The following is a 14964-nucleotide window of genomic DNA, read 5'->3' on the forward strand; positions in this document are numbered from 1 at the left end:
CAAGCTTTTTGGTCGACTGAGATTGGCACCACTAAAAACAAAACAAAAAAGAAAAGAAAAGAAAAGAAAAAAAAACCCACGCAGTAACAAATGTAGATATTGAGGCTATGTTTGCTCTATGGAAGCAAAGGTTATCTGACTCTCCTCTGAAACTTATTGATGGAGACTATTTTCTTTTGGTCTGATGGCATTGAAGTTGTCTATCTGTGGTTTACTTGACTGTATTGATCAGAATAATGGAATAATTACTGCGTTTGTACTTCTTTAGTGTTGTACCTAGGCTTAACTATTGAAAGAAATTGTCTCTCCAGGGCAATCCTTTAGTGAACTAGAGCTCTCAGGTTCTCATTAATATTCTAATAAAGTTCACCATTTAAAGATTTAGTTTGAACAAGGAAGACCTAAGTAATGACCTGGTGTTTTAATTAATGTGTGGGAAAGAAGACTGGGATGTAAATTCTTACTCACAAGTAAATGTTAGGATAATTGATTAGTCATGTCCCTGTTTGGAATAACACTGTGTTTCCAAAAACACTTCACAATGAGCTAAGGTAGGAAAAAAATGATCAGGATGAGAATTTCATTTTCCTTCAGTCAACAAAAGGAAAACACCTGTCTAGGAGAAAACTCAATATTGGACATTAACAGACACATCTGGGAACAAGAAAATATTCCCCCAGCACTGAATTACTCAAAGAATTTCAGAGAGGAAGATTTATTTTTAATATCTAAATTTGGTCTTCATTCAACCTTCTGTGTTAATTTGGCTCCATCATGCAACATGGACACTCGCCTTTTGTCCAGCAAACACACAGGGACACACGAAGCAGACATGTCGAATTGTTAGCTTTTCCTGCTCCAGGTTTGCTGACTAGTAGAAATCCTTCCAGATGGCTGGAGCATTGCTCTGGTAGCTGAATATTTTAACAATCTGCCCATGGTTTTCTTGCCTATTAAGGCCGAAGCTCTCAAAAAGAATTGCAAGGGTTGCAAAACTAAATCAAAGATGTAAAATTAATCATGCAATTTAAATCGTTGGCTATGGGACTCGAAAAGAATGTACATTCCCTGAACAAATTGTCCCCACTCTTCATAAAACAGCTAATAGCACTGTGGAGATATAAATAATGTTTTTATGAGGAACATTTAATCATCCCCCCTTAGTGAGAGACTACACAATGGGCCCTCAGTTGTATGCTTTAGGAGATGTGCTTCTCATGAACACTTGAAAAGAAAATTGTGCTCAATGTGGCTATTTCTCCCTGAATTTAAATATAGTAAGTATATTTTTATTAATCATCTGAGTGCACGAGTTCACCTTTATTCATTTTTCTATTGCTTTATTGAATCCTCTTCCCTTTTTATTTTTTAAATTATTTTGTCACTTGTCTAGGGATCCAAATCAAATAAGAGCTAGCCATGTGGGGAAATAAAAAGCAATATTTCCTGTAAACTTTGAAAATGTGGTCCATTCTGAAAAATAACCTTTCTGCTTAAGTAGAAGTATTGCTTGTATGATATTTGATTTGTGATATTTCTTCTTTATTGAGAAACTCAAATTCCTGGAGCTTACATTTCATGCTACAATATCTTAAATATGAAATCAAACTACAATTCAAATCCTATATTCTATCTGGGAAAAGCCAGACAAGATGTGTAAACTATATGCAAACTGTTTGAATGCACACATAATAAAAGAGATAGATGAAAACAGGATTCAAACCATTCTAAATACATTCAGAAACCAATATATGATGGCAAGCACCTTTCAACTGGTTATTAAGAAAAACAACCCCCTACCAAAAATGTTTATGTTATCAACATTTAACTTTTTTAGGACTTGAATTTGAGAAATGCAATAGAAATCTAGTGTTAATTTTTGTATGTTCATAACCCCAAATTGCTTGAACTGATGCCTGATATGAGATACAACACCATCAGTGATATTATTACAAAAACCCTATTTTCAGCTAAGAAATTCATTTCTTAAAAGTTGCAATTAGGCCCCAATGGCTCACACTTGCAATCCTAGCTGCTTGGGAGGCTGAGATTTGAGAATATCAGTTCAAAGCCAGCCCAGAAAGGAAAGTTTTTTAGATTCTTATGTCCGATTAACCAGCAAAAAGCCAGAAAGAGCTGTGGCTCAAATGACATGGTACTAGCCTTGAACAAAAAAGCTAAGGGATGGGCTGGGGATATAGCCTAGTGGCAAGAGTGCCTGCCTCGGATACACGAGGCCCTAGGTTCGATTCCCCAGCACCACATATACGGAAAACGGCCAGAAGCGGCGCTGTGGCTCAAGTGGCAGAGTGCTAGCCTTGAGCGGGAAGAAGCCAGGGATGGTGCTCAGGCCCTGAGTCCAAGGCCCAGGACTGGCCAAAAAAAAAAAAAAAAAAAAAAGCTAAGGGATAACAACTGGGCCCTGAGTTCAAGCTCCAGAAAAGGCACACAAACACACACACACTTAAATTTACCTTTTGATGAACCCACTAATTTGGCTTATTAGTATATCAACATTTAGTAGGAATTTGTGCTAAGTAGTTTTACTAAGAAAATACTGTTTACAGATGTCAAGTTTCCTGCTCATTTTTGTTTCTGTTCCAATGATAAACATCTCCTGCTAGTTCTCATATGTTATTGTCAATGTGTAGACACTGGTATTTCTATTTTTAGCACTGTGAGATCAGTTTATGATTATATTATGTTGTTTATAGTTATAATGAAGTGGGTAAAGCTTCAACATAAATTATCAGTTACCACATATCTTAGCATAATTGATGAAAGAATGGCATTTGGTGAATTTTCCTCACATTTTCAATTTTACCCATCCCTTTCTCTTTGGTGCTTCTATCTTCATCCTACCAACTAGATCTTACCAGTCACATACTTGCATATGAAGAATTTGGGAAGCTAGAGTTCTGATTTTTGTCCTTAGATTGCTTCTGGCTCACACCTCAACTTTCCCCAAATGTACTATTTCAAAGGTAATGTCTTTAGGCTCACAGTGGCTTACAATTATTTATTTAGTTAGTTAGCTAGTTAGGTGTAGTACTGGGGCTTGAACTCTGGACATTGTCCCTGAGATTTTTGCTGAAGACTGGTGCTCTATCACTTAAGCCACAAGCTCAGTGATAACTAATCGGAGATAGATTTTCATGGACTTTCTTTCCAAGGCAGATTTCCAGTTGTGATCCTCAGATTTCAACTGTCTGTGGAGCTAGGATTGTCGGCATGAGCCACTAGTGCCTCATTATGGTTATAATTCTTATTTTTACTTTTCCTCCCTTCTCTTTCCTTTCTCTTTCTTTCACCCTCTCACTCCCCCCGCCCATTCCCTTTCTTTCCTGTCCCTTCTTTTCTCTTCCCTTGCCTTCCATTCCCTGTCTCTCTCTATATCTTTGTCTTTCTGGCTCAGTTTCTCTCTTTTAGTGGGATTTGAATTTGAATTCAGAGCCTTGAGCTTGCTAGACACCTGCTTTGCCACTTGATCCATGCTCCTAGCTCCTTTTGCTTTATTTTTCAGATAGTGTCTCATATATTTTTTTTGCCTCTGGAAATCCTCAAACCAAGATCTTCATATTTATTCTTCTGTCTTTTTTTTTTTAATTTTGGTATATAATAGGACCTCCCTAACTTTTTTTTTCTTTTCGGTGTGTAATAGGACCTCCAGAACATTTTGCCAGCATTAGTCTTAAACTGCAATCCTTCTGATCTCTTACTTCTGAGTAGCTGGGATTCCAGATGTGAGCCACAGTACCCAGCTCCTACTCCACTTTCTTTAGTGAATAAATAGTTAAATCCCAACAAATATATGTAATTATGAGATCATAAATCACCAGAACACAATGGTTCCATACTATCTAAGGTATTCCTTCTTTCCCTGATTTCTTCATCCCTGGAGTCTCTGGGGGTTGGGCCTTTATTCTTTCTGTGTGTCTGCTTTGAGTATCTGACTTGTGCCAAGCAGAAGAGACACGGGGAAGAGTAGGAGACCTCCCTGGTTCTCACAAGCTCCCTAGTCCAAGGACTGTATTTCAATATTGAACTTTTGCATATTGAATCCTAATAGTCAATAATGAGAGTTTCAACTGAAGAGGAAGAGAGAACTGGGAGATGACAGACTTCAAGTCTTCCAAACTGCAGGGCAGAAATCTATCTATCTCTACCCAGGACCAGCTTCGTCCTTATGAAAAACAGAACTGAGAGGCTAAAATATAAACGTTTAAACATTCACGAAATGTATGAAGAAAGGCTACAATGAGATTTAGTCATCATTCCTAGAGAATGTTCAATGGATACTGGGGGATTTAGATTTGCAAGCACGAAGCAATCAATAGTTGGTAACATTGCTGACATTGTTTCTCCTTTGAGTCTAGATGGAAAAGGAGCTAATGATTAATTGGAAGCTAACCACACAGCTTCTCTCATAGGCCCTTTCCACAGACCCATAAGTGGCAGGCACAGGAAATAGGGATGCTTTTGCTGACAGCACTGGGAAAATTAGATGATTCTCCAAAGCTCAGTCCCAGTGTCTGTGAGGTGAAAGGATTAGAGGTGGCAATACCTTAAGACTGGCCTCCTCCCTGGCAGCAGTAGATCTTAATATAGATACCAAGAGATTAAGGAAATTTGTAGGTTGATAATAGAAATGGAGACCCTGATTTCATTACACTGGCACACTGAAAGGAATATTACCCTTTCATGATCTTTATTTTTAGATGCTTTGAAAAGCCATAGTCAGGGGTTTCTACTGTAAGCAGGATAATGTTCATGCTCCTCAAGCTTCTTCCTGTAACTCCCATGTGTTGAATTTTATTGTGGTTGCATAGCAAGACCAAAAATAAAGCCTGCAAGCTAAATCCCTTCACCTCCAAAAAAGTGATCTTCAGTCAAGCTAACTTAGTATTTCCTGATTTATATCTTATGGATAGAGGTATTTAGCCTGGAATTTACCAAGTCCGTACCTGCAGAATAATGACAAGAGCATTTCTCTTGCTCAAACTTGAACCTAATAGAGAGTTATTATTGCATACTTTTGTGTTTCTTTGTGAATTTATTGCGATTTTAACACATCTTTTTCTCCTGGACTTAAAAATATTTAAAATGTAATTTTTACTATATGTATGTATTAGAGGACAAGAGGGAGGTAGAGGAGAAGAAGGACATGAAGAGAAAGAAGAAAAGAGAAAGAGAGAGACAGACATAGAGAGAGACCTCTCTAAGATTTAAAAAGAAAATGATTGCAATGCAGAATAGCTGAGGAATAACCAAGCAAGGGCTGATGGGATTTTCTACCTGAAGTTGTGATACTATTTCCCTTAAAACCAAATAGTCTACACCATTCACATATTAACTTAAATTATTTATTCATTGCTGACATAGAAATACCCTGTAGATGACAAAACGTAACAGTAAAGTATGAACTAAAGGAAACTATTTCATTTTATCCTGAAACGTGACTTATAATTATGCAAGGAAGCACTAGGACACCAAAAGATGCATGCACTTTAAATATGTGTTTTCTCCATTGTTTTGAGACAGAAAGGCAAAATGTTTGTAAGCTCCATTTCCTATCCCTTTAGGAAAAGAAAATGCTAGAAGTTCATATTTTCCAAATTCAGTTGCTAGATAAATACAAGGATAGATGGGCACAAAAATGTTATAGCTGGCTATGTCAGCACACACCAGTAATTAGTGAGGAGAATTAGGCAGGAGAATCATGAGTTCAAAATCACCCAAGGTAGCACCTTTGTAAAAGAATGATGAAAGGGATGATATTGCTCAAGATGCTTATGAACTGGTTTACCAAGTTGAAACTCCTCGGTATGACTACTTAAAGAGAAACAGAACAATTGTTGGCATTAGATAAGAAACAAAGCATTAACACTTTTAATCTCATTAGCAAGGCTCTCAAATGACGTTCTCTACATAATTTCTCCGTCTTTGTCCTCTGCCCCTGGCTGCAGCCTGAAAAGCTGTGGCCAGCAAACGAGCCATGGGCTTTTTCCTCTTTCATTTCTCTGCTAGGGAGATTTACTTGTGTAGCTAAACAAAGTGGCTATATACGACTATTTATAGAATGTTGATTTATTATACGTGGAGTCCAAATTAAACACACACACACACACACACACACACACACACACACGCGCACGATGTCCAGTTTCTTTTGCAGAGCAAGTTTACAGAGCTGCTAGTATGAAATCGTTTGTGGTGTCTGCCCTCTGCTGGTGACAAGCAGAAGTGCAGGCCTTAACAATTTTTTTTTGGGGGGGGGGGGGCGTGTAAATCTTTGTGGATAGATCGAATCCTTGATAAGCTCTTCTCTTTGTTTCCAGAGCCTCCTTACTGGATAAGGAAACCTCAGAGTGGCGTGTACAGCACCGGAAGCAGTGGCATCTTGTTATGTGAAGCTGGAGGATATCCCCGACCCACAATCACATGGAGAATCAATGGCGCCCACCCTGACAGTGAGTTAGACCATCATGTGTGATGACATGGGATTGGACGTGGGATTGTGAACAGGTAGACACACTGGCTATGCAAACACTGGAATTAGGAAGTGGCTGGCACGGTAGAATAGAACGTCAGAAAGCACCTCTTACTAAACAATTTGGTTGTTTCCCAAAGGAACGTGTCATTTATGGATGTCCCCTAAATAACGTATTGTTTACATCGATTATTTTAAGAAGCATCTATAAAATTAAAGCAAGAACAAAATAAGCCTGACTGAGTGAGACAGAGAATGCACTCAAGACGGAAAGACAGTTATTGTTCCTTTCCTTGAAAAGAAATAAAGTTTTTGAATGACTGGGAACACAGTTGGAAGGTCAGGACCTCTCTTACACCCCCGTGGCGGTGACATTTGCCTCTTCCCAAGCCTTTCTCAGAATCCCACTTGTCTCCATGATTTTCCCTGGCAAACAGCCATGTCAGGCTGAAACGAAAACATCATGTTCCGGCATCCATGCCTCTTCTCAACCAGTCTTCAATATCCCAGGACAAATGTCTTGTCCAGTCAGCTCTGAGACCTGAAGAGACAGGCCTGGCACAGTAAGGCTAAAATGGACCAGAACCTCAGGCCTGTCTTCTCCCTGTACCATGCTCTGACATAAATCTCTAAGTCCACAACCTCAACTCGAACCCAGATCTCAGGTCACTTTGAATATAATTTGTCCAGACAGGAGGACAGAATATATGTTATGCCTCAGCTCAATCAAGAACAAGTTGCAATATTAGAGCTATTATATGGCTTTCATTTTTCTTACACTTTAGGCCTGTACATATCTGGGAGCCCGCCCCATGATTCATGAACTGGGGTTCTGCCTAGGCTGTGTAAACTACCAGCTGTATGGCCCTGAACTGTTTACTGAAGAGCCACTCGCTTACTTTTTAAACTGCAAAAGGAAGAAAGTAGTAGTTTGTTTGGGCTGAATGAGATCAGTATAGTCAATTAGTGCAGGGTGGTGATTGAACTGTAGAACATTCTGTCTGGTTATCAACTCTGGAGCCAGACTGCTATGTGTGTGCACGCCAGCCCTGCCGTTTATGAGCTGTGTGCTTGGGGTTGTTGCCGACCCTCTACAAACTTGTTTCCTCCACTGCAGTGATTCATGGCCACGCGGAGTACTGTGTTCATTCAGACCTGTGCAGGAGGCCAGGAGAAAGCTAGGAAGGATGAAGGTAGCTCTGTAAAGCTAAGAAGTCTGAGTGTGGATAGCTGAGTAAAGTCCAAGGCACAGACCTTGCGGCCTTCTTCAAGTGTTCTGCCTGCAAGAACTCAAAAGTGCCATCCACCCAACTAATGTGCCAAAGATAGCTGATACATTTCCCCAAAGGATGATATTAGCATTCTCATCGACTATAGTGAATTACCTCAAACTTGGTCATTTCAAATGGTGTACGTTTACAATGGTATTAGAAGTCTAACATGAGTCTTACTGAGCTAAAATGAAGATGCCAGCACAACTGGGTTCTTCCTAGATGCACAAGGAGACAATTCTTGGTTTTTTTTTCCCATCTCCTATGCTCAAATTCTTTGTCTCACGACTCCCTTCCTCACTGGCTCCTCCCACCCATGGTCAAAACCAGCAGCATTACATCTCTCTGACCATTTTGTTCTGTAGTTTGTACCTCCCTCTGTCTACATGCAAGAAAGCTCTTTTGATTTTTTAAAATATAATTTGTTATTATTATTATTTTGTTTATATGGTACTGAGGAATTGAACTCAGGACCTCATGCATGCTAGCAGAGCAATCTGACACTAAGTCCCATTCCCACATTCTTGTGATTTTTAAGAAACAGTATATTTTCAATGGAGTCTACTTGATTTATCAGGGATAAATCTATCTGGAAGTCTTGAAGCTTAATAACATCCGCAACATTCCTTTTCCTATCTAAGATAACATCCTTGTAAATTCTGAGGCTGAGAGCATGGATCTGTTTCAGGGACTATTTTTTTCTTCCTCTGTACATGAGTGTCTCATACATCAAATGACACCATTTTCTTTCGGCAGCCCTTTCAACAAATGTATACTGACTGCATATTCTGAGAGAGAGAGAGACTGTTCCAGGGCTGTGGACTCACTGTGTAACCACATGGAGAAGAAATTAGATGCTTCTCCATGGAGCGTACCGTCTCGTGGGAAAAACCAGTTTGCATTTATGACTCCCCGGAAGAAAGGGTGTATAAGAAAACCCTCTTCTTTTAATATTGGAGATTTAAGGTTTTCTATAACCTCAAACTTAACACAATTATTATTACTATAGAGAAGTACAGAACCATTTCTTTGTAAAATAGGAACGTGGTGTCCAAAGAGAAAGCAAGGGCCACTGGTGATGGGTGAATGGAGTCATGATGTGTTTAATGCAGGATTTGTGCATTAAACAGTTCTAAGCTACACTTAATTCAGAAAAGCAAGAGAGTTTCAGTCTGTTCATAGGTAGACTTACACAGCAAATAATCACCTGACATCTGACTGGTGCAAACATCTAGAGAGGCAAGGATCTGTCAATCCCCAGCCCATCCACAATGAATATCTCCATGAAGGAAGATCAAAAGGGCAAAGAGGTCTCAAAAGAAATCTCCACGATTCATTGTAGGAAAGCCCACGGGTTTGGCTTTGTGCAACTATCCTTTAACCTGAACTGGTCTTAAAATATAAATTCTGTGTGACACATTGAACAAATGGTGTCTAAATATTTTATGGCCCGGTCTTTATCACACTCTGAACATTCTTTCATCTTCGGCAGCTCATCCATTTGTGGGTGATGTTATCCTCAGCGAAGAAATCAGCTTTACCAACCTCCACCCAAATCACACGGCTGTGTACCAGTGCGAGGCCTCCAACGTGCATGGCACAATCCTCACCAATGCCAACGTGGACGTTGTGGGTGAGTGTGCACAAGCGCAGACCTGACCTGCTCTTTCCTTTCCTCCCCTCATTAATTGATTTTTGTTATTATTTATCCATAAAGGGTCGTTCAAAGGGTGTCAATTCAACATGCCCATTTATGAGTGTCATGTCTCTTGATCAATGCTGCCCTTCCATTATTACTACCCCACCCCAACCCCAATCTCTCTCAACCCCACCCATCTCTTGATGTTACTTTAATTGGCTCTTTTCTGAGAAAAAAAAATGGGCCAGGGTTATAAGTCCACAAGTACCCATTTCATTTTTTACTTCTATTATTTTTTTTTTATTTTTATTGTAAAGGTAATGTACAGAGGGGTTACAGTTACCTAAGTCAGGTAATGAGTACATTTCTTTTGGAACAGAGTTGCCCGGTACCTCATCTCCTCCCGCCCTCCCACCAAAGTTGTATATTTCATTTTTAGTACAATGTCCAATGAATATCCCTGCTGAATTAGTTCACACTGTCAAATTCAAATTTAATCAAATTCACACTGAAATTCCCCCACCATCTCCGTTTCTTTTTTTTCCCTCCCCAAATCATTCTTCTCACACAAAACATGAGTGGACAATCAAATCCTCTTTTGCCCCGCCTCCTGCCCCGGTGGACATTAGACTCCATAGGGAAATGACACTTCCTAAACGCATGGAGTTCAAAGAGTTTTCATCTTCAAGGCTCTGTCCGGTCACCATCGCCAGCCTTCCATTCTCATTAATATGGTTTAGAGTTAGTAAAGCATGATCTGCACAAAGGACTTAGATGAGAAATATATTCTTGTCCTTTTCAAATAGATGTCCTCCCACTGATAGAAACTAAAGATGAAGAGAATTACGCCACTGTGGTTGGGTCCAGTGCCTTCCTACACTGTGAGTTCTTTGCTTCACCGGAGGCAGTTGTGACCTGGTAAGTTAGCAAGGCGTCTGCGTGTGATGGGGATTTGGGGTCCTTATCCATGCTCTGATGAGCTGAGCTGTGTCTACATTGCTGCGTGAAGCCCTTGTCTCTGGCACTAAAGGAGCACATGTGATTCACTCAAGTTACGGAAACCATGGGTCAGGATCAGCAAACACAGGGAGACATTTGTGGTTATAAAGAAAAGCAAAGAGGTGGGGCTGGGAATGTGGCCTAGTGGCAAGAGTGCTTGCCTCATATACATGAAGCCCTGGGTTTGATTCCTAAGCACCACATATATAGAAAAAGCCAGAAGTGGTGCTGTGGCTCAAGTGACAGAGTGCTAACTTTGAGCAAAAAGAAGCCAGGGACAGTGTTCAGGCCCTGAGCTCAAGCCCAGGACTGGCAAAAAAAAATTTTTTTTAAATAAAAATAAATAAATATCAAAAGAAAAGAAAAGAGGTGAAGGAATTGCTAAGATCATTTTAAAGATAGGTTTGTTTATTCACTATGGGCAGATCTAAGGTCACCTATTCATGTTGTCCTTCCAGGATCAATTTAGCAAATAATCCGCAGTTAATTCAATTAACATATACTGCAGGGCACTAACTACTCAGGAAGCTGAGATCCGAGGATTATGGTTCAAAGCCAACCCAGGCAGGAAAGTCTGTGAGACTCTTATCTCCAATAAACTACTCAGAAAAAGCCAGAAGTGGTGCTGTGGTTCAAATGGTAGAGAGCTAACTTTGAGCACAAAGAGGATCAGGGACAGCACCCAGGCCCCAGAGTTCAAGCCCCTGGACCAGCAAAAAATAAATAAATATATATATCTAACATAGATATAGTTACATGATTAATATACTTACATAACTATACTTATATATTTACATTACTAAGATATACCTGTGTAGTCAGTATTTAGTTATATAAATATAATTATATAATCATTAACCATATAATTATAGAAATAATTGTAGAACTAATCACATAGTTAATTGTGTAAGTAATCACATAATAAAATAAAAAACAATTCAGTCACTATATACTTAAACATGACCAGCATTCACATAATTAATATCATGAAATATATTTTCATGTGGCTCTACCATGTTACTTTACTGAAAACATCTGGCCAATATACTACTAAAATTTGATTATTATTCTCCATGGACTCAGATAGAGTGAAAGATGTGAGCTTGTTATTCAAGGATAGAATCATATGTTGTCTAGTATTACAATTGCATTATTTTTGTGTATCGTCATTTGGGGCATTGTTTTCTTTATTATGGAAAATAATCTACTGAGATATTTTTCCCTTGCTCAATGAAATATTTGGCTCCCTCTGAAATATTGTACCCGAGGCGAGACCCTCCTTCACCTCCACTTCATCCCTGCCTTAAACCATCCCTCTGTGAGTCGCAGACAGGCTTGCAATTTGAAGTCCAGCAGTCATTTATTATAAAAATGCACAGGGTAAATCAAGCCGCGGCAGGGAATGGCTGGAAAATGACTGGAGGAAGGAGAAAATGTGTCTGAGGTTGATGGGTTAAGTGTAACTCACACCCATAGAATGGGTGGGCTTCCCGGGCTTCTAATATTCCTGAGTGACCATTGTTCTCCCAGGACAGCAGGCAGTATGGAAGGCTCATTAGCTCTTTCATTTACGAGCTTTCCCATGTACTACCTGGGAGCAATCATTAACTAAAGAGTTCACGATCCATACATCAGAAAATATTTATTAATCTCTGAGGAAGACGGTAGAAGCCCCAAGCTGGGATTGGCCCTCTAGGCTATCCATAGATCAGGAACAATTTTAAGAACAACTGTAAATCCCAAAGGACTATGTTGCTAAGCATCAGAGGAAGGGAAAATGACAGGAACAGAGAGATAGGAGTCTAACATTTCATTATTGGGTTTTTCAATAGGCAGACAGTGGATGCAGCTAAACCCCTGGAAGGCCAACGTTACCACGTGTATGAAAATGGCACCTTGCAGATCCGGAGGGCCACTGAAGAAGATGCCGGATCCTACTCTTGTTGGGTAGAAAACGCTATTGGAAAAACTGCAGTCACGGCCAATCTGGATATTAGAAGTATTTTGGCATTTTTTAACTTTGCATAATTTCTCACATGAATTCTGTAGGTCTTCATTTCCTGAAGCACCTGTTATGTGGTTCTGTTGACCCCTTTTCATATACCCTAGGTTGAATATCATCTAGATGGTTGCAAGCACGATGTATGCATGGCTTCACACAAGTGTGAGGCAGAGCTCCAGGTTATTAGTGATCAAAGACCAAAAATATTTAGAATTTTTGTTTTAGGTCAGGCAACTAATGGGTTACACCTGTAATGGTAGCTACTCATGAAGCGGAGATCTGATGATTGTGGTTCGCAGTTTTTCCAGACAGAAAAGTCTGAAAAACTATTACTCAAATTACCAGAAAAAAAAAAAAACTTGGAAATAGCTTAATTAGTAGAGCTCCAGCCTGGACTTAAAAAGCTGAAGAAGAGCACCCAGGTCCCGAGTTCAAGTCCCAGTACTGGCACAAATACAACTGACTTTTCCCTGCTTTTAAAATTAGGTTTTTTATTACATATCTAAGAGCAACAGAAGGAGAAATGGAGTTATTTTCAGCTTCTAAAAGCTTTCGGTTGCTCATACTTTGCTTATTTCTTGTACCTAAGCACAGCAAGAAAAATTGCTGAGCTATGAATTGTTACTTTACCCATATTTTGCCAGATGACCAAGCCCACAAAGAAAGAGAGCATTAAGAAGAGATGACATTTGAACATTACGTTTGAGATGAGGATTGCATGGCAATTTGCCTATGCAAGCTGACGATTTTGGTTGATCCAGTGGCAGGCTCTTGATTACAAAGTAGGCTGTGCTCTGTGATTCTAATTCATATTTATGTTTCATATAAAAACAGATGCTACAAAACTCACAGTTTCTCCTAAGAATCCTCGAGTTCACAAATCCCACATGCTTGAATTGCATTGCGAGAGCAAGTGTGACTCACATTTGAAGCACAGTTTAAAGCTGTCTTGGAGCAAAGATGGAGAAGGCTTTGAAATCAATGGCACAGAAGATGGCAGGTAAGAAAGACAATCAGGTTTGGTCAGATTCTGTGCTTGGCTCTAAGATTTGCACAAACATTAGCATGGCCCCTGAACAAGAAGGACATGCACATTCATGAAACACTCCCTATTTATGATCCAGTAAATGTGGCATCTGCACAATGACATTTTATTCATCCATAGGGAAAACTAATACTATATCTCTTGTAAGGAAATGGGTAGTCCTGGAAAAAAAAGGCTGGATAAAATGTCAGGCTCAGAGTGACAGAGGACACACACACACACACACACACACACACACACACACACACACACACTTCTCATGTGTGGAAGTTAGATCCCAAATATGGACAGAAAAACGCATGCAGGACCACAGGCTTATTTATACAATTAAGCTGAGTAAAATATGGTAGATGGAAGGATGAGTCTCTGTGATGTAAATCCTTTGAACAGTTAACACACAATTTAACACAATGAATGCCAAGAAGTTGAAGCATGTCTTAATGGAAGAACTGGGGGGGCGGGGGTGGTGGGAGGTGTGGAGAGACGAATGGAAGGAGGAATTGTGGGTGAATACAGTCCTGAGACTCAATGCTTGTACATGAAAATGGAGTGAGGGACTTTCTGAGCCTGCAGGAGAAGAAAGGCTACTTTGGAAAGGTCCAGATGGTGGAAAGCGTGACACTGCTCAAGATGTGTCATACTCATAAATCACCCTGTTAGATTAAAACCCCTAAGTGCACCTATTTGAAGATAATAACAAATAAGAAAAGACAAAATAATAATTTTTAGTAATCAGTCCTAAAAGTATCCACACTGAACTAAAATTAAAAATGAAACAAAAATAGAACTTGATTAGTAGGACACTGGTGGCTCGCACCAGTAATCTTAGCTACTAGGAAAGCTGAGATCTGAGAGTGAGGTTCAAAGCCAACCTAGGCAAGAACGTTCATGATGCTTGTGTCTTTAATTACCCGCTAAAAAGCTGGAAGGGCAGCTGTGTCTCAAGTGGTAGAACACTAGCTTCAAGTAAAAGAGGCTCCAAGACACTGCCCAGCCCCTGAGTTCAAGTGCAAGGACTGCCACTAATTAGTGACTTAATGATGAATAGTAAATCAGATTAAACCACTTCAATCTTTGATTATATGTTTATCTTCTCATTTTATACTACTTGCTTTCCACATAACATGAGCCATCCTTTGAGAGCCCACTCCGTTATTTCAAGCAGATTGATTACAGGGGTTTGGGTGCCTATAGCTCCAGTGGAAAGACTTTTAAAGTGCCCAGGTGAAGGGGCCTTGCTTACTCTTCTTTTGGGCTTTGTTGGTGGTGGTGGTCCTGGAACTCAGGACCTTCCGCTGTCCCTGAGCTCTTTTGCTCAAGGCTATTGTTCTATCACTTTAAGCCAAAGCACCACTCCCAGTTTTCTGGTAGTTAATTGGAGATAAGAATCCCTTGGACTTCTCTAGCCAGACTGGCTCCGAACCGGGATCCTCAGATCTCAGATAGGATTACAGGCATAAGTCAGGGATGCCCCTTTTCTTTGAGTTCTTGAATCCATTTCAGCCTCCTCACCTCACA

The 14964-nt window shown here is 39.8% G+C and overlaps 1 protein-coding gene across 1 annotated transcript in view; it reads left to right on the forward strand.

The window, feature by feature from the left end:
- The window catches only part of Chl1 (cell adhesion molecule L1 like), a 66652-nt gene that overhangs the window by 25549 nt on the left and 26139 nt on the right, over positions 1 to 14964 (forward strand). The window contains exons 9-13 of the mRNA XM_048354888.1: positions 6339 to 6470; positions 9254 to 9394; positions 10207 to 10318; positions 12232 to 12398; positions 13236 to 13401. Of these exons, the coding sequence (XP_048210845.1) occupies positions 6339 to 6470; positions 9254 to 9394; positions 10207 to 10318; positions 12232 to 12398; positions 13236 to 13401 (718 nt within the window). The remainder of the gene's footprint in view (positions 1 to 6338; positions 6471 to 9253; positions 9395 to 10206; positions 10319 to 12231; positions 12399 to 13235; positions 13402 to 14964) is intronic.

The sequence above is a fragment of the Perognathus longimembris genome, chromosome 10 (genome assembly GCF_023159225.1).
Source record: "Perognathus longimembris pacificus isolate PPM17 chromosome 10, ASM2315922v1, whole genome shotgun sequence".
Classification (NCBI taxonomy): Eukaryota; Metazoa; Chordata; class Mammalia; order Rodentia; family Heteromyidae; genus Perognathus; species Perognathus longimembris.